This window comes from Epinephelus lanceolatus, chromosome 3, assembly GCF_041903045.1.
Source record: "Epinephelus lanceolatus isolate andai-2023 chromosome 3, ASM4190304v1, whole genome shotgun sequence".
In the NCBI taxonomy this organism is placed as follows: Eukaryota; Metazoa; Chordata; class Actinopteri; order Perciformes; family Serranidae; genus Epinephelus; species Epinephelus lanceolatus.
The window spans coordinates 38,846,003-38,866,075 of record NC_135736.1 but is presented as its reverse complement, the minus strand read 5'-3'; the positions used below and the strand labels follow the sequence as shown (position 1 = coordinate 38,866,075).

Here is a 20,073-nt window from a genome sequence, read left to right as displayed (position 1 = left end):
GACACATCATAGGTGCATCACACCAACTGACAACTTTAAATGTCTCCATACAAGCTAATGAGGCCGAACACTGACTCCCACACACACCTGCTCACACACAATAATACTCCATTTCATGTCACTGCAGTGTAAAGGGTGCTGCCCTGAAGGTGTTTCCCTTACCACACCACACTGAAGCTCAGGCTGTCTCGTTAGAGGTAATTATAGGACGCAATATGCTTTAACAACTGGCCACATGCACCAAAATTCACCACACTGGACGGCTGCCAAGCTGATTAAAGATGCGTTCAGTGGTGCGTGCTAACATGAATCTATTTATGACTTAATTCATCATCTGCGCCACTGCTGCGCAAATGCTTGTAACTGAAAGTAGCAACACATAATGTCCTTGTTATGAAATGTACAATACAGCAGCCAATATTTCTGATTCGAAAGCTAACCCTACTACTGAAGAGGCAAACTGGCTTTGTACATTTCTGCAAACCACAAACACATAACATTTGCACGTTTCAAACATATCATATGAACAAATGGAAAGTGACGTAAAAAGGCAACGGTGAAGGTGGATGGCGTGCCACTAGGTGAGACATCTGCCAAGCTTAAGGCTACTTTCCGAGACAAACTAACAACAAAACTAGTTGTGATTTAGCAAGTTATTGCTGTGTTTCCAGTGGCTTTTTATGCACCAAATATAGGTGATTTTAATCAACCTGTTACTGTTTTTCTAGTTGAGATAGTTCCACAAAAACAACTGTTTTTTTACCCAGACATTTTCTCTGGGATTATTCCCCCAGAAGTGTGTTTTTTAAGCCATAACATGATCTTTTCCAAATCATAAAAGGATTTTTGTGCCTAAATCTAAATGCATGTTAACCTCAGCATTATTAAATATTAAATGTATCCACTACATACTAATTTGCAAATGTCCATGGTTTGCAGAAAAGTACAATGCCAACATTTTTTTCTGGTGACTGGGTTGTATAATCTGCTCACGTGCCATGTACAGTATACAACAGGCGGCTTGGCCAGAGAAAGACATTAATGCACATGAGTCATGGACACATGATTAGCAGGCAGAACAATTTTCTTTTGCTGAGTGAGCAGTTTGTACTGAATTGTAAGGGCTTCCATGTTTGGATATATCATTGTTTAATATATCCACAAACTACCATTAATGAGTAGGAACTTCCTTCATGTGTATATAAACATCTACCTCACCTTCTCTAAATACATTCCCGAAAATTCTGTTTGATTTTAAAGCCATGGGTGGGTCCAACACCTACCTTGAGACACATTTCTATAGCTGGTAGAAAACATGAGTTAATAACTGGACTGGAAGAGAGGATAACTGGAGAAGGTTGTGGATGTTACAGGTAATGCCCTTGACAGTGAGAAAGCATAGATTATGGAGACTGGAGGGGAAAAACAATAAGGGAGGATGAGGAAAGATGACAATGAAAAGAGGGAGGAGGAGGAACACCATTATGAGGATAAACAGGAGAGTGAGAAAGGAGTGCACTGTGTAAAAGTGACATTAACCCAGTTACCAGAACAAAATATTGACACTGCAAGTGTCTGCAAACCACATATAATTGTTTGTAAAGTGACGTTGTATATGAGTTGACCTTGACTTGGGCAAGAAACCTGCCAAGCTGCACACCACCACATAACAAAACCAGCTTTTAGCGACCCACCACTTCATTTCCTGCCGGGACAGTGCCACAAAAGGTAGCTGTTTTTTTTTTACCAAGACATTGCTGCGTTTCCTGCCAGAATAGTGCCACCACTAGCCAAGTGTTTTTGTGCCTAAACCTATAAAAACAAGCAGCGAGAAGGCACAACCCACAGCTTCAGAAGTTCAGAAGAAACACAGTGCTCCGCCAGCCACACTGCTTAAGCCAAACTGTGGACCGCGTCAAACAAAGACACCAAGCTCCAGGAAGAGACAAGATCGCCAAACTGAGCAGCAAGCACCTGCCCAGGTAATAGTTCCGCCAGCTCCGCCCAGAAATCAGGGCGCAGGCCAGTACTGAGCCACACCTGGCATACAGGTACTGAGGAGGACAAGGCTTTAAGTGTGACAACAGGTTGAAAGGAGGGGGAAAGGAGAGGGGACAATACTCCCTTTACAGACAAATTACTGAACTTAATTTGTGCACCTTTTTAGGGAAGTTCATTATTGTCGCTCAGTTGCATTAGAGTCAATCTTCCCGCCTGTAGGAGAAAAGGAGCACAGTGACAGATGATCATTTTATCCATATATTAGATTGGAAGGGAGACCATGTTCACTACTCCACTACTGGGAAAAAAATACAGGGATACCTGCAAATTCTGCTGATCAACTGTACTCAGCACCCACTAAACAAATTAAACATTTGCTTGAGTGGGGAAAAAAAAGTTTTCCGAAGTCGCCCTCTGTTGGGAATTCCTGCGTGCGTACACATCTCTCCTCAGTCATCACCCATAAAGCTGATGAGGATGAGCCCGAAATGACTGGAGGGGACAAACCTTGACGAAGTTGACGGCATTGCGCAGAAGCACCCAGCGGACAGGTGGCTGTCATCATCAGCGCACACGGTTACGACAGGAAAGACGCAGAGGACAAGCTCGAGATGTTTGATATAAAAATACAGCTGAGCTCAGAGAGAAGGGGGGACAGCGGGATCCAAAGTGACTTTTGAGGTGACGGTCGGCTCGTCGACTCGACAAGAAGACTAACATTGGGTGTGTGTGTGTGTGAGTGTGAGTGAGTGAGTGAGAGAGGGAGAGAGATAGAGAGCGCAGCACCAGCAGTCTGACAAAGCTGCGCTCCCTCGAAGTTTGACATCCCCAGCGGGCTACAGAGGGAGTTGTGCTCCGCCGCTGCCATGGAGCCTCGGAAGTGTACTGGATCTGTATTGATTGGATTTTACCTGTGGGCGATGTTTTGCTGTCAAGGTGGGTCACTGATGGAGCCTTCCGTCTCTTGTCTGTCTGTCAGAGGATGCAGAGAGCAGGGGAAAAAGATGCAGCCAGGCACCTTTTATCTTTGACATTTTGTCATTTGAGCGTCATTTCCATCAACATTTGTCAGACAGATGAGAGCTGCAGTTCAGGCACTTGGGCTTAGTTCGTGCGCATCTGGCGTGACAGGAGCATCTGTATCCACAACTGTCAAGAGAAGTAGGAGTGGATCTTAAGAAAAATATATAACATTCATTTAGAAAGGCAATTTGAAGGAGAGCTTCACCTTCTTTCGTCTGTTTCAACAGTTTATACTTGTGTTATAGTATGCGTAAAGGCTGCTAAATCCCTCAAGATCACAGTTTAATAAATCATCATAATATTATATTTGCACGCTTGTAGCAGTGAGTGTTTGTGTGCGCGCACGCGGTTGAGCTTTCTCTAATAGCCCGACAACATCTGGCCCAGAATGGGCGTCCCGGCGATGATGCACGAAGCCCATTGGGGCCGTTCATCCCTTCAGTGTAATCTGCAGCTAAAGGATTGTTCAATGCGTGACTACATTGGAGCAGAGCTAGAGGACCCTCAGAGGAGGATAAATCTCTGTAATATGTTTGAATCCCTGGTTTAAATTCTAGAGTTTGTAGTAGTTTTTTAAAATATACTACAGGTCATGCAATCATGTTTTCCTGATGGGTCCTGTACAGTTTTTTCTGGTGCCTTTGCTCTGTTTGACTGAACAAGAGAGAGAGGAAAACAGAGGTCACAGACCTTGACACAGACACGTCACATATCCTCTGTTTCCTTAAAGGTCCAACATGCACACAGGTGAGGCTCCTCTCTGTGCATGTGGCCTCACAAAGTGTCCCAACAGGTGGGATAGTGGTTCAGTGGTTAGCATTGTCGCCTCACAGTAAGAGGGTTCCTGGATTGAATCCTGGGTCGGGGGTTCGAACCCCAGGGTGGGGGGCCCTTCTGTGTGGAGTTTGCATGTTCTCCCCATGTCAGTGTGGGCTTCCTCCGTGTAGTCTGGCTTCCAAAGACACACAGGTTAATTGGTGACTCAAAATTGCCAGTAGGTTGTCTGTCTCTGTCTCTGTATGTGTGAGCCCTGTGATAGTCTGAACCTGTCCAGGGTGTACCCAGCCTCTCCGCTAATGTTAGCTGCAACCCCTAACAGGATGAGAAAATGAAAGGTGTGAGAGTGTTGAAGACTACAAATGAAGTAACTCAGCAAAAAGGTGTCTGCATGATCATAATGGCTGCCATAGCAGGTGTACGTGTTCCTATATGACAACAAGGTGATGGCACTTTGCTAAATAAATTTAAGAACAGTTCCATGGACCCCAAAATGAAGTCAGATGTTTCTCTTTACATCTCCAACCACCATCAAACTGGAGTGCAGAGCATCTCTTGTATCCCTCAATGAAGTGAAGGCTCTCCTCACTGAGTGTCCCACTACACACATGCTAAAAGTACAGGGTGACCTATTCCTTGTTCACATAATTAGCTGTTTGTATTTTTATGTCCACCCTCTGTTTCAGACGCAGTCCCTCTAATTAGCTTCTCAGTGTGTCAAATGTAGTTGTGGACACAACCTTGCTGTCTGCTCACTGAACATGTGATTAGATGACTTTGCACTTGGCTTGCCACAGATGTTTACAACAGTGGTTGCTAGTGAGAGCTCTTACTCTTTTAAAAAAAGTAAACACTTGAATATAATATACTTATACTTTTAAATTACAATGAAACTGGAAAGTCCTTCTCTATGGCTGCTGATTAGTTGTAGTTTTTCACTGTTTATTCAACAGCCTCAATTACCCATGTCACACACATACCCAGATGACAATTTCAATCAGGAGAGACTCGGTCTGAGAGAAAAGAATATTTACATTTGCTGTAAGACCCCATCCTGGTGTCATGTATTTCAAGAGGATTGTAAAGAGGTAGTAGATTAGGGAACGCCCCCTGTGGCGATACTGTCTGTGGTGATGAGATGAGATGAAGAGGGAGTAGAGGATCTAGATTTTAAGAAGAGTGGGCTTCTGATGAGCTTGTCCTGGGCTCTGGATAAAGTGAGTGGGGGTGAATGCGGTGGAAATGACTGTGACGATTCTGCCTAAAATGCAGCTGACAGGATCAGAAAGTAGAACAGATTTAAAGTTTGACAATAGCAACATGAATGGCTGAAAGAGATTGCAGTAAAGTTTGACTGGCGAAGTAGGAGAACAAACGGCCATAATCAGCTGATTGGAGAAAGCAGTGGAAGTGGGATAGAGAGAGAACTGTGAATGAATAAAGCATAAAGAAAGTCTTCCTGATTGAACTTGTGCAAAGCTTCATTTGGTTTCCTCCCAGCACTTTCGGTATGGTACCTTTGGAACCAAATGTAATCCTTTAGACATGGTACTTGGACTCTATGTCCATATAGGGTTTCCACTGCAAACATGTGGGCGGGGTTGTTGTCACTCACTGCTCCATCCAGTACTCGCTGTATTTCCTCATCACTGTTGACGCAGATAGAAGTCTGCACCTCTTATTTCGTCCACAGAACGGGTTGCACGCCAACATTTTTGGAACTAAATAGAACAGGCTGCAGTGGGAGCCTTTCTCAATGGGATATTTGAAAATAGCGGGTCTGTGCATTTAGTCCTTCCAGGCAAGCGCAGGGGTTTAGTTTTGCCGTAGGCCACAGGAGCAATGCTCTGCTATGCTTATTTTTTTCTCCAAGTGAGGATTAAAATATATGCAGTACTATATATTTTCAAACGCTTGAAGATCAACATCTTGAAGAATTCTGAAGAACATCTGATGGATTCACATTGTCAAGTCATGTACTGAGTATATTACAAGTCAGCGTTCCAACTTAAAAGTTTTTTTTTTTTTTCTCAGACTACAGCTGCTGTGAGAAGCAGCTAAACATCTTTTCATTTTAATAGTTATAGTTTACTAATGTATGTAAAACTCTCCACAGTATGAACAGAGGTTACATAAGCCTCAAAACCAGCCACAACTCAGCCCTGAGCAGAGAGACTGTCCACTACTGACCAATCAACAGACTGCAGTGTTTCTAGCTTCACCAGTTTGTACCAGATCTGTTTGCAAGGTACCCCAACAGAGGGGGGACCAAAAATGGGGATGTTACAGAACTGTTCCACTGGTATCATCCACAACTTTTCACATTGGAAAGGGAAAAAAAGAGTATTGAACTGAACTGCATCGGACTGCTTGGTGGAAACGGGGCTTTAGTATCTATCTGGGGGAACACAGTAGAACATTTAACAGCTTAAAAGTCAGATATTTCCCTCAGGAATTGGTGGAGACCAAAAACAGAGATAAAAGGAGCTTAAATATTGGACTTACATTCATCAGGTGGCCAGAAACATCCCTTCAAAGAAATTAATGTTGCTCCCTGTCTGCTAGATGTGTTTTGCTGACACCGTTAAGTAAACTTTACAACCACGACATAAATGGATCGTTCTTTTTAAATTTGAAGCAAACATGTAACCAGTAAAACTTGATGATGCATGAGACTTCTGTATATGTAAGATCATGTTTGTGTGTACTCAGAGGAAATGCTCCTTGGAACATATTTTCACTAACAAAGTGACCTTGTTTGATATTCTTGAGGAAAATAAGTCGACCTGATCCGATTCTGTTCTACTGACTTTTTTTGCCCCTCAGATTCTGGATATGTATCGATCTCATACCGTTATCTGTGAACCAGCTGCTTTAATGTGATTTGATTTTTAACTTGGCCAAGTCTCCTCAATGTCCAGAGTGCCTGAGGTCAATCAATATTTAATCTGTCTCCGTGGTCCTTGTGAGTGTTGTCATGTTTTTGAGTTAAATGGTATCTAGTTTCCGGTAAATTCCTTCATCGGATTGCAGCAAAGACCCTAAAAGGTGCTTACTGGTACTTTTCTGTAGCTACAGTGTGCATAGCTTGAAGCGAGAAACATCCGAGTTGAGCACTATAATAACACTTCTAACATGATTATATGAAGAATACAAAATTTGCACCAGGAACATTAGTGTGAAAAATGATAGGAACATCCATCAAGGACAATGTAATTATGTATAAAGCAATATGTAGATATGTAGAAGCTACTGTATGACAACAATAGGAAAAGCTTTCAAGAGCGCACTGAATACTGCAAACGGCACATTACATCCTGTATAAAATGAAAACTATCTCAGGGATTTTGTGCTATCAACTAGCACCAAGTTATAAGTTAGTCACCTGTTGTAAATATAGACAGCTGGTTTCCTGGCATTGGTTGTGGTGACAATGGTCCATTTTTTCCCTTTATTTATTGTGTATTTACAGTATCTTTCATGTGCTGTTTATTTGACTACTTTCTGGAGACCAATTTGCCTCTTGGGGAAATTAAACATTGACTCCGCTCTGGCACTGTCCTACTAATGTCCTTCTTAGTGTGAAGTTAATATTGCTGCGAGCAGCAAGCTGTTAGGGGTTGTCTTCTGGCCCTGTAAAGCTCCAACATGGTGCACACTAAATTGGGAAAAGCCCAGATTAGGATTTTGCTCCGGGGTGTAAAACCTTCTGCAGCTGCTCAGTGCTCTCTACTCAACCCAATCTCCACAAAAAAAGTGTTAGCATTGTATGTTTCTGCAAAACCTGGATACATTACATTTGTATCTTATTATGTAATTTATACATTGAAACTTAATGTTTCTTTATGTTTCAACAATGCTGAGCTTACTGTGTGGTTAGACACAAAAACTACTTTATGATGGTTAGAAAAGATCCTGGTTTGGCTTAATATAACTGCTTTTTGTCGCTTTCTGTGCTAGGAATGCAGCAATGTCTCTGTAAAAACAACTGCTACACAATCTCCAGTGGAAAAACAGCAGGGGATTGCTAAAAAACACCCATGTTTGGTGGCTAAAAAGCTGCCAGAAAAACTACAGCAGGTGAAATGTATAGATGTAATGAATTCATGGTTAAAATTCATTCATGGAACAAATGTACAATGACATAATTTTCTTCTGGTGACTAGGTTATGCTACTGACCTACAGAGAACTCAAGAGTGTGCCACGTTACACTTTGCTGCGGTCAGCTTAACAAAATGGCTCAAATGTGCTCGGATTTAATGTTGGCTGCATATCAGTGTTTGTCTTGGTGTCTTAATGCTCTAGCATTTACTGGTTCCATAGTTCTTTTAATGGCAGGTCACATTGTTAACTTGCTGATGCGTTGATATTTACACTCAGAGAGACACACAACATTGCATTTGGCCTTTAGGGAATGTGCACATGATACAGCGTGTGCTTTATTAGAATCACATCATTGATCCAAATAAGTCATTCCTCTAGGTATTGAGGCATTGTATAATTAACTAATAAATGAGCACTTTCTGTGTCTTTGTGTATCAAAAATATACAGTTTGTAGAGTGAGTAATTTCAGTATATGTAGAAAGAAAAATCACATCACATAGCTCAGTAAAAGGAGGAAAAGTCGGGATACTTAGAGATACACAGGTGTTTCTGTGGACCTGTTTCACCTGAATGTTTTTTTTAACTTTGATAATGAAACTTTGATTAGAGAAACACAAGACATTGCATATGAGCTGACTTTGTCACTGGGAGGTGGAGGTTGGTCACTGTTCAAGACCAACAAACAACAGAACCAGGTGTGTTTTAGCGAGTCAAGGCTGTTTCCTGCAGGTTTATAACCACCAAACATGGCTGTTTTGTAGCTGTTTTCCACCAAGGATAGTGACATGAAAAGTAGTTGCTGTTTACTGATTGCTGGAAATGGTGGCACCAAAATTGGCTATTTTAAGCGTAAGCATGATCTTTTCCCAAGTCATTTAGAGTTTGCAGAGACATACAATGCTGACATCTTTTTATGGCAATTGGTTTGGGTGTCCACATCGATGTGGATGTAGGTCTAATGAAAAGAAGCCATCCACCTGCCCGTTGGAAATGTAGGCTCCAGTCTTTTTGGAGCCTGACCCATCCTACGGAACAAAAGTCATGATGTCTTGCCCTCGATTTATTGATTTCGACCATTGTTCCCCAAGGTCTTGAGCTTTATGGAAGTGACATACTAAATTGCTGGAGTACCCTGTAAAGAACATGCAGTGAAATTGTTGAGATGAAATTCATTACTCCAAAATTGCATTCAGTCAAATAAATCCACAACAGAATGGACATTATTGAATTTCACTGAACAGTATCATGTAATATTTGATTTCAAACCTGTGGCAGGTTTTTTTTCCTCAATGATTTGTTACACCCGTGTGTGTCATTGTGTGTGACAGGAAAAATGAGCATGCCATGGACACTGAGTCTGTAAAAATGATTTTGAAGGCAGCAAGTCCTTTCAAGGGTGAACCACTCATAAAGTGAATTGCCTGTGTGTCTACTGCTGCAGCATCCCAGCAATAAAAGACAGCCTTTTTACTTCTGTACCATACAACTGAGCTTTAATGATTGAGGGTCGAATGAGGGCCCCCAGTGGGCTCTGAAATGGAAATATGAGGGGTCACTAATGTGATGAGAGAGATATATGGTAGCCATTTGAAACTGATGAATGCCTTCAGGCCACGTTGAGTGTATTAGTATGTTCAGTGTATCTGTTAAGGTTGTGGATCATGAAGCAAATCTGTGAGCGCTGGGTTTATTGCTGGAAACTGAAAAAAAGAACAACAGTTGCAATCTGGGAGATGCAAGAGAGAGAATAGAAGTGGAAGTATGGCTGCAGGAATGCAGGTATTTTGTGTGAAAAATTGAGGTCGCCCATTGAGCTTGAAATGTCTTAAAATGTGTTAAGTTATATGAGATGTTCAAGCTTTTTGAAAGTACCTGAAGTACACCTCTGGTGAGAAGGTGAGAAGTAACAGAGTAACTGTATTTTGAACTGTATTTTCTGTATTTTACGACCTGGACCCTATTTTCCCATGTTTTTGTGTCCAAAGCTGTTTCCACCAAACACTTTCAGTATGGTACCTTTGGAACCAAAAGTAGCCCTTCTGACATGGTACCTAGACCCTAGGTCTTTAGTGTTTCCACCACGAACAGTACTCTTTCATGTGGGCGGGGTTGTTGTCACTCACTACTCCGTCCAGCACTCACTGTATTTCCTCCTTTATCAGTCTGCACCTTGTTTATCGTCAGCAGAATGAGGCTGCACGCCGATATTTTCAGAACAAAATAGAACAGGCTGCAGTGAAAGTCTCTCTCCATGGGATATTTAAAAATAGCGGGTTTGTGCATTTAGTCCTTCTAAGGCAAGCTCAGGGGTTTAGTGTTGCCCCAGCCCCGATGCTCTCCAACACTTTTTTTTTTCTGCAAGTGAAGATTAGAATATATGCAGTTCACATAATCTGGTTGAAATTACTATATATTTTCAAATGCTTGAAGATCCACTCATTACTAAAAGTGTATGTCACCCAAGAGAGAGACAATAAAAAATAAAGTAATGGTTAAAGTAGTCACATTGAAATGTAAAACTTTCCATGGTATGAACAGTGGTTAAGCCTCAAAACCACCCTGAGCAGAGAGACCAATCAATGGACTGCAGTGCTCACAGCTCCACTTTATAGTACCAGGTCTGTGTGCTAGGTACCCCAACAGAGGGGGGACCAAAAATGGGGACGGTACCGAACAGTTCCATTGGTACCATCCACAACTTTTCACAGTGGAAACGGAAGAAAAGGCCAAAGTACCAAACAATACTGTATCGTACTGCATGGTAGAAACGGGGCTTAAGTGACCAACAACAATTTTTGGTCCAGCACTGAATGAAAGTGCTGAAGCGGCTGCAATGTAATCCCAATTGAGCACCATCACTTTATGTCCACTAAAAGTGTTTGTTTTTGCCACTGACAAGCTCACGTTATTAATTATAAGACATGTCTGACAGCATTTTGGAAAGGATTCTTTTAGAGGTCAACCTCTTTGTTAAAGTGTAAGATCCTTTTTGTTTTACCTGAAACAGACCCGAAATCGCCATCACCAAACCCACCAGACTGCAGTTAAATAAAAAGTAATTTAAGTGTGTATAGGGGCAGCATATTTTCATACCGAACTGGGTGAATCTCAGATTTATTTCAACCAAACCAGAGGTGATGATTGTTGGAACAGTGGAAAGATGAGCCAAGATGGTTTTTATGAGTTCTTATTTTGCTTCTGCCAACATTGAATGAAATGTGTTTTACGTTATAAAAGTACTGTTTATTTTAAATAGAGTCTGGTGTGTTTGGCAATGGCGATTTCCTGTTTCTGGTTAAACCAAAAGCATCTTATCCTTTGACAAAAAGGTCTGTCTCTGTAGGAATCCTTTCAATAAGGTTGTCAAACACTTATAATAACAGTCATGTGGGAGACTTAATTGGACGGTGTTCAGTTGCCTGCAGGGATTACACTGCAGCCTGTTTTCCTGCTGCTGGCTGCAGCACTCTCACTCAATATTGGACCAGTTTCAAAAACTGTTATTCCCATTAGTCACTTAGACACAAAAACATGGGAAAACAGGGTCCAGGCTGAAAAAAACTGAAGTTTCCCTTTAAGCTACACTTAAAATTTGACAGTTTCAAAGTTTATTTTGCCATCTAAAGGCACTGACTGACCAATCTGTCCCCTGAGTTTTAAATATAGGGCCTACCAGTACCATATATTAGCAGATACATATGAAGGAATGCACTTTTATAAACTTTATAAGCCTGTGTAAATACAAACATACAGTGCATAATAAAAAAGACAGAGGCATACAGAGGGAGCAGTAAGTAAGAGAGATGTTACATAACTACTGAACTACTGACATGAAGCATCACATATGGGACACTGTAGGGATAAACAGGCAGATCTCAGGAAGCAGTCCAGATGCAAACCAAAGCCCAGACACACTGCCTGAGGCTGCACTGGAATAAGTCATCACAACTTACCAACAACATGCTGTGTGTATCTAGTGCAGTCTACTGTACCTGTTAGGGTTTCAATCTGTTAATGGAGGTTTAAAGATGTTGTCTTCCATCCTGTAATAATAATAATAATAAATGCACACACTTTATTTATCAGGACTCTAATAAGGCAATGTCACTGACTCCAAATGCTTTAGATCTTCAGGCATGGAGTTCCAGCGCTGTGGGGTCATGAGTGCAAAGGCCCGGTCACCTTTAGCTTTGAGCCAGGATTTAGAAACAGCCAGGAGAGTCCTGCCTGAGGATCTGAGATCTGAGGCTGCACTCTGGCTCACAGGGGAGCAGTGATTTAGCAATGCAACAAGGACCTAAACCATAAAGTGCTTTGAAGGTAATAGGTAAAATCTCAGAGGTTCTGTATGCAAAATTCAGAGCATTAATAGACATAGCAGCAAACAACTATTTGCCGTGTAACGATAGAGTGGAGTAATGGCATCCTAAGAAGAGAATACAGTGACAGTCCTGCTGTGTGTGTTGTAATCACAGATTCTCTGTGGTTTGTTGTTGTGTGTGTGCATGCTTGTATCCCACTGGGTAGCTCATTGCCGCTGCTCTGCACTGCGCTCATACTGCGGTTATTGCTGACATTAGGATGACATCGTCATCAAAGCATAGCGCCCACCCTCTGGTTCCCCCTGGTTATCACCATTAGCTCTGTCAGCACTGTTACCATTGTTTAACGCTGGCACCATTAGACTAGCTGGCTCAGCCACCTCAATGCTGAGAACCATATCCAGACAACCTATACACTCTGAATGTCACATAGAGTTTTAACATTAGTTCTAAAACTTGTAACCAGTGAGGCTCAGACGGGGCTGATATGATCCCATCTTCTAGTATTTGTTACAGCTGGGGTGCAGGACTTAAACATATATAGCAAATGAACATCTGTTACACTCAAGCCCTTGCCTAATGAGTTCACACATTTCACAGTATACCATAGTTGTGGTGTATGTTGCGACTTTGCCCTGCGGATTCAACTAAGTGGTGCGTTTTAAGTCAACCAGCCACAGCAACTGTTGGCATGAAGGGAGAGAGACTAAAATTATTTATTTTATGTCAGACTTGTTTTGTGTTTGGTGTCTTTTTCTGTTTGGCTCCATTTTCATTTTGTTTTCTTGTATTTTCTTTTGTTATCTTATATGTAAGTGATGTAGCGAATGGTACAGGTTATAGTTTATCTTTGATGCTGTGCATGTTGACAGTGTGAAATAAAGACTTTTTAAAGGGGGAACGGAGACCATGGCAACAGAGCAGCAGTTAGGGGTGGCAAAAGCTGTGGCGGACAATCTTAGGAAGTGTACAAGAAAAGTTTCGGGAGTGATGCTCCAAATAAAAAGAAACTTGGCAGCAAGCTCACCGCATACGTCATAAACACGTCAACAGTGTTCATTACTCTCACTGCCAGAGGGGGAGACAAAAGCTCCGCACTCCAGCTTTAAAAATGAAGCAGCTGCATTTTGTATTCTCTGTAGACATGAGATTATTTTTTGGCTTCACAAAGGCCTTAATGACCTTTTGAGTTCAGTAAGAGGGATAGAAAAGCTCTAACTTTTAAGAAACTCCTCAATTGATAAAAACAAGATTGAAAAACTTATGTAACTTGTTTCTCAAATGAAAGGTCACTGTCAAATATTACACCCAGGTTTCTGGCTGCAGGTTTGACATTTGTAGACGGGGAGCCAAGATGTTTTTGTAAAATTGGGATGGTCTTTGGAGGATCAAACTATTGATATCAGATTTGTTTTCATTCAGCTAGAGAAAGTTTTAGGAGATCCAGTGCTTGATTTCTGACAAACAAGATAATAACCAACGAGAATCATCTTCTTCAGAGAGGAAGACTGTGTGTGTTTCTCTCTTTGAACATGGACAAATTGTTCAGAATTGTCAGTACTACGCATGACAAATAATTGCAGGAAAGCGATACATCTGGAATTTGTTGCGAGCAATAGAGACACTAGGGAAGAAAATAAAAGCTGGACTTAATTATAGATTAACTGCAGTGTATCCCAGGTTTCCACCCATTCAGATCTGTGTTTATTCTTACAGTGGCTCAGTGACAGGCCTCTTTACTGTTAAGCTCAACTCTGTTCAGCTTTTTTTTTGGCTCGGCTCACTTCACTCCATCGACTCCTAACACTTCTGCTGGCTGCCACTCTCACCCATTATGCAGATTCCCCGTCACACCGAGATTTAGGGGTGCCCCACCTGACACTTGACAACACCCTCACACACAAATACCCAGTGAGCTATCTTTGTTTATTTTTGCCTCATTAGCTAATTAGTCATGCACTCAGTCATTGTGGGAGAGCTGGCGTCTTGGCTGTCACTCGGTAATTGCTGGAATATGTTGAGACAACATCTAATTTGGACAAGGGTCACCAGGGAGATGCAGGCTGAGACCTTTTCAGTTCTGGCTCATATGAGACAGTGAAGGATGAGGGAGTCTGGAAGTTTTGTAAATGCTGTGTTGGTGGCAACCTTGGCATGAGAGGGGAAGTTGTTCCTCTCAAGTTTCAGTAGGCGTGGGTGGGCAACTTAAAGTCACTGCGTCAAGAATTTTTATGTGATTATGGAATCTTTAAAATGAGTCCTACCTGTTTGGCACTTATAAGCAGCATAGAGACATTTATTAACCTGTTTACAGGACACTTTATAGCTATGTTTATCAATGTACACTATTTTTTAACAATTATATTCTACAATACAAAGACAAATTTTATAACAACTGTGTTTTACTATAGTGTCACTCATTATCTGTTCATACACCAGCGTCTACTTATGAGAGCACACAGGTAGGGTTTTGATGAATACACTCATTACAGTGTGTTATAAGCCATTTCTTAACCGTTTATAAGTTGTGTAGTGCTTATAAATGTTGAGCAGAGTGGAGCGGTGAGAATTTCTGCTTCTCACTCACGGAGCTGTTTGTTCTCCTTGCTTATTATTGCACCATGCTCACCTTAAATTTCACCCCACTCATCGCTCCCTCAGTTTCCTTTTGAAAGTACGAGGTAAACTCCACTGTCGACCTCACAGCAGTTGATTTTTGACAGAGAATAGTTATAGTGTTCAATACACAGATGCATTTTTGCATTGAGCATGCTTGGAATTTGTGGTGAGAGTGATACCGGAGCAGAGATGAAATGGGATGGAACGGGAGATAAGCCGGTATTCCAACTTTTTTTAAAAAAAAATCTGCTTTGCTCTCTACACAAAATCCTTTAACTCATGCTCCTAGCTTGCTCGTGCTGGTGCAACGTGAACTTCTTTGGAGTGTAAATGATCATTTTTAAAGCATATTGACATGTTTGCAAATAAGATGAGGAGAGGTCTTTCCCCATAAGGAGAGTCCAAGCTCCTGCCCTCCTCCTTTGCTCCTGTCATAACTACTACAGTGACTAGAGGGCATTGTCACTTGAACTTACACTGTTTTACGGCACTTTCTGTAATGACCATTGCTGTCATTCTTCGTGTGAGGACAGTTTCTGATTACCATATTAGGCAGTCTATGGTGGTGAATTTATTTTAACAGAACCAAAACAAGTTCATTAAACTACTGTGAAGCAGAGACATAGTTTCATGTAACTTTTTCCTGCGCATGTCATTCAAGACACAAATAGAGATCAATGATTTTCTTTCCCTACTATGCAGAAATTGTCAGCTGCTGTTTGTAAAAGTAAAGACAAACCCTGATTGTTATTTGATGTTATGGTGTATTGCAATGTGATTTTATGTTGTCTATTAATTTGGTGTGGGAGAGGACCCCAGCAAGAACAGCCCTAAATTAAACTGAGCAAAGTGTTAGTTCAGGCAGGACATGACGCCAAGCTCAGCTCACATCCCAGCTACATTAGCTAATCTTAAATAGCTCAATCAACTGATGAAGCAGCTGATTGATGGAAGGGAGTCAGCTGATAAATCACATGATTCCTATTTATGCAACCAATTGATGAATCTCATTCAGGGCGCCCTATTTAAACTGCTCTGGCCTGTCTACTGTTGCTACATCCTCTGCACGCCTCCACCCCAGCTCCTCTTTTTCATGCGGTATCTGACTCATCAATGTCATTTCTGTTTGTCATTGATGCTGGTTCTGTTCTGTTCCCGGGAGGTCTTTGCTGGTGCTCTCCCTGCCTTAGTCTTTCCATAAAGGTGGATGGAAGGGCAGAGAGGTGGGTTCTCTCTGCCTTAAGGCCTTCCACGAAGGCATGTGGAAGAGGCTTTCTGTATAGGCCTAGGAAAGTCAGAGGGGCCCCAGAACAGAGCCATACCAACAAATATAATACTGCAAATGGAGATTAAATTTTCTTTGACTAAAGTGGTCCTGACTGAAATGAAATTACTATGATTTAAGGAAAAAAATAACTTTATTTGGACTTGTTTCAGGATTGTGTGTCTGAAGGGTTGATGATGTGAACCAACATTTAATTATTTTTTATAGAAGCATTGGTGAAAGAGAAACAATCCTATCATTGTTCTACCAAAGAGAAAACATTCTACCTTCACGACTGACTGGGTTTTCTTCTTTGCATCAGGGACTGCGCTGTAACATTCCTTCCTGTTAGAGATGAATGCTTGGTTGTTCAGTGTAAAGCTCTTGATGAGACCTAATGATTACAGGAGATACAAAAAGAAAGCACAGTCAACACAATTTAAGTCACATAGTTAATAATGTTTTCATTACATTCAGCTTATTGTGACTTTATCAGGATTTCTTGAGGGATTTTGTGCCGCATGAACAACAATTGCAATAATAGAGCTGATTAGATTACAGGCATTAATATGTGTGGGAGAATATTCTGAGTATGTTTTATTAAAGTGCAGGGTTGGATGAGTCTCTTTCAAAGATATAAACAGTAGAATGTAAATGCGTCAGTTCCCACCATTGCTCCTTTTCTTTTATCTGAACATATCATGTCACCCTTCCATTTTCTTCTTTCTCACCTCCTACTCTCTCCCTTTTACTTCTGTACCTCTGCTATCTATTATTCTGTTATTCTTTTCTTCCTTCCTCTGCTTCCTTACACCTCACATGACTTTTATCATCCACCTCTTTCCTCTCTGCCATGCTTCCATTTGTCTCGCTGAATCTTCTCCTCGTTGTCTATCCTTCATTCTTCTCCCATGTTCACTGTCCATCCTCTTTTCTCTCCAGGTTGCCATGGCGGTGTGTACCAGAGGAAGCTGTACCGAGACCTGATGGAAAACTACAATCGTCTGGAAAGACCCGTCCAAAACGACTCTGCGCCCATTGTTGTGGAACTCGGCCTAACACTGCTACAAATCATTGACGTGGTGAGTGTTTGTGCCTGTGTGTGTTTACGCAAGGCTGAGGTACAGAGTATGTTTGAAGACAGGTGGAAAAAATGAGTGTGAGTGGAATTAATTTGGAAATCAACACAGAGAGTGAGTAAGAAAAAGTGAAGTTGACACTCTTTGTCAAACTTTTTGCATGTTGGATTGTTTTTTCAGGTTTTTTGCTTTGTTTTGTTTGTGTTAAAGTTTTTCCATCTGATTTATCCACAGTGACTGTGGTACATGCTAATGCACACACCTTGTGCTTACTACACTTCATCTTCCTCTGAACTTAAAACTGTTATTCTACCAGTGGCAGCACCCAACCAAGACTATTCATCTTTGAAATAGCAAGTTCTTTATTTCTCCCCTTGATCTTTTCTTTCATTTTGTGTCACCACAGACTCTCAGTCCTGTCTTTTATTTGACAAAAATAGTCAATCTCACTGTTGAGATATGCTGTCTTACATTTTTGCACCAAGCTGCTCCTCATTCTTCCTCCCTCCTCCTCCTCTTATCATCATCTTATCAATTGCCTCAGATCAAAATGGCTTGCATTTAGATGCAAATAGATAGACCATTTAGAGTAACAGATCATGCATTCTCGGAACCCATCGGCTGTATTCGGCGTCGGACTTATGGCAGATGGCAATACAGCCTCTGGGGGCAGACCCCTGATTTTTTGGCATTCCGGTTTGATTTGGAAGGAGGAGGCGAATTTCCATTTCCCACTTCTGTTCATATATAAGTAAATATGCTGAACCATTGCGATGGATTCAGAGTTTGCAGTGACGCCAATTATGTTCCGCCTCGTTAGTTCGGCGCACGGACCGTTTAACCTGGCAACAACTGACACTCAAACGTGATTGGTCAATATCACGCGGACTACAAACAACCTACAACCGGAAACCAGGGCTCTTCCGCTCTTCTTCCGGAGGCAAGATCTCCGGGGTTTGCCTACAGACTCTACATTCACTGAGTGTAGAGTCTGTATATAGAGACTACAGATCATGTGACGTGCAGAGATGAGCTGTGACAGTTAAGCATCAATATCTCTGTGGTTGAGTGTTGCTGTTTTTGAAAAGTTCCACATCAGCTGCAGCCATTCTGGTTGTTTCTTAAAAATGACTTAATGGCACTCCTCTTTAATTGCAAGACAAAAATTACTTCATCACATATGCTATGTAAAGTGCGAAGGCTTTGCAAGCTGTCATTGTCTGAAACCACATTAGATAAACAGTTATGACTGACCCAACTCATTTAAGGCAGGCTGGAATCATATGGTTCCCCGGCTAACCACTTCATTGACTCTCCACTGGTGGTCTGCCAACCTCACTGTAGCTGAAGTCACTGAAGTCAATCTGATTAGAGATTCCAACTTTACTGTTTATACAAAGTCTAAATAAAGTGATTCAATAAGATGTGTGTGTTCACAAGCCCCAAAGCATTTATTCAGAATATAATTTATTTTCACTTGTACAAAGTGGTTTTGCCAGCTGTGAAGCATCTAATCTGCTCTAAATATAACAGAAGAGGAAATTTATTTCCAACTTCACTGAGAAAATTGAATTCATTCAATACATAAAGTATAGAGGGAGAAGAAGTGGTTCCACCTGTTGATACAATTCAGAAGTATGTAACGCAAGTGTAACCCAGGTTATTTTCTGTAGCTGCAAATTATAAATGTCCCCTAAACACCTCACATTCACCCTATCAATAGACACTAAGATTTACTGATGTTCCCTAAATGTCTCACATTCAGCGACAGACAATTTTTATGACAAGCAACTCCACAATTCAGCTGTTAGATAAAACTACTGTTTGAAAATCAAAGATTACATTTATGAATCAGAGCACTCACATAAAAACGTAGCACTAACAGAGAGAATATTTTTTAAATTTATGAACAACTATCTGTGAAAATTAGCAGAGAGAGGCATGTAAAAACAGTGTACACTGTGTGAAGTGTACACATCCCCTACGTCACCTAATGTTATCCCCATGTGGGTTAAATATGCTCAGAAATAATAAATGTATTCCAAACAGAGAGAAACAAAATAGATTAGGGGGTTTATATGGTTATGTGCTAATATTTTCACATTAAATGGCTTATTAAAGGTTTACAACCCCACTGAAAATTCTTTCCTATTGGGACGTATCGGCTAAGTCTGATTATGCATTTTTATTCTAGTTGGGCTATTTTATTCTTATTATTAGTGGAACATTAGGGCTCATGTAAATGCACATTGTGACCATTACTGTGTCATGTTTCTACAGTTGCTACATTGGTTGTTTGGGGTCAATCAACATGCACTGCACAAATGGTTGACTCAAATTTCCCCAAAAGGTGCAAGGCGAAAATTTGCTTTGTCTTCATTCTTTGCACCTACCCAAGAAACATTTGGATGCATAACTCCCTGGAAACCACAACATGTTTTTTTTACAATACAGATTCAGATGAGAGATGTTAATTTGTGAGCTTTTTTTTTTTTTTTTTTTTAATAGCTTTGGACAGGTCCAGACTAGCGGTTACCAGGCTAAGCTTACTGGCTGCGGCTGTAGATTTATATTTACTGTACAGATATGAGAGTGCTATCAATGTTCTCCTTTAACTCTCTGTGAGAAAGCGAGTATGTGTAGTTCTCAAATTGTCAAACTATTCCTTTAAATACTTTCTGTACACTCTCCAAACCTGAACACAATACCACTGTTTCTTCTTCCTCATTTGTATCAAGTTGTTTCTTAAGACAAAAGCTTCATTCAAAAGCCCAGTTCTTATCCATGTGTCCTACATTTTACACCCACAAACACACACAGTCACAAAAACAACCAGAAACACACAGAAGCATCTTTTAGCTCAATATGGCCACAATCCTTCC

General features: G+C 41.1%; 1 protein-coding gene across 2 annotated transcripts in view; it reads left to right on the top strand.

Annotated features, from left to right (window-relative positions):
- The first annotated feature begins 1,844 nt into the window (after positions 1 to 1,844).
- The window catches only part of chrna8 (cholinergic receptor, nicotinic, alpha 8), a 58,301-nt gene continuing 40,072 nt past the window's right edge, over positions 1,845 to 20,073 (top strand). Inside the window, exons 1-2 of one of the 2 annotated variants that reach the window (XM_033624665.2) lie at positions 1,845 to 1,982; positions 17,055 to 17,194. In XM_033624665.2, coding sequence (XP_033480556.1) covers positions 17,099 to 17,194 — 96 coding nt within the window. In that variant the 5' untranslated portion in view covers positions 1,845 to 1,982; positions 17,055 to 17,098. Of the gene's footprint in view, positions 1,983 to 2,743; positions 2,938 to 17,054; positions 17,195 to 20,073 lie in introns of those variants that run through there. The other variant, XM_033624663.2, reaches the window with a different exon arrangement.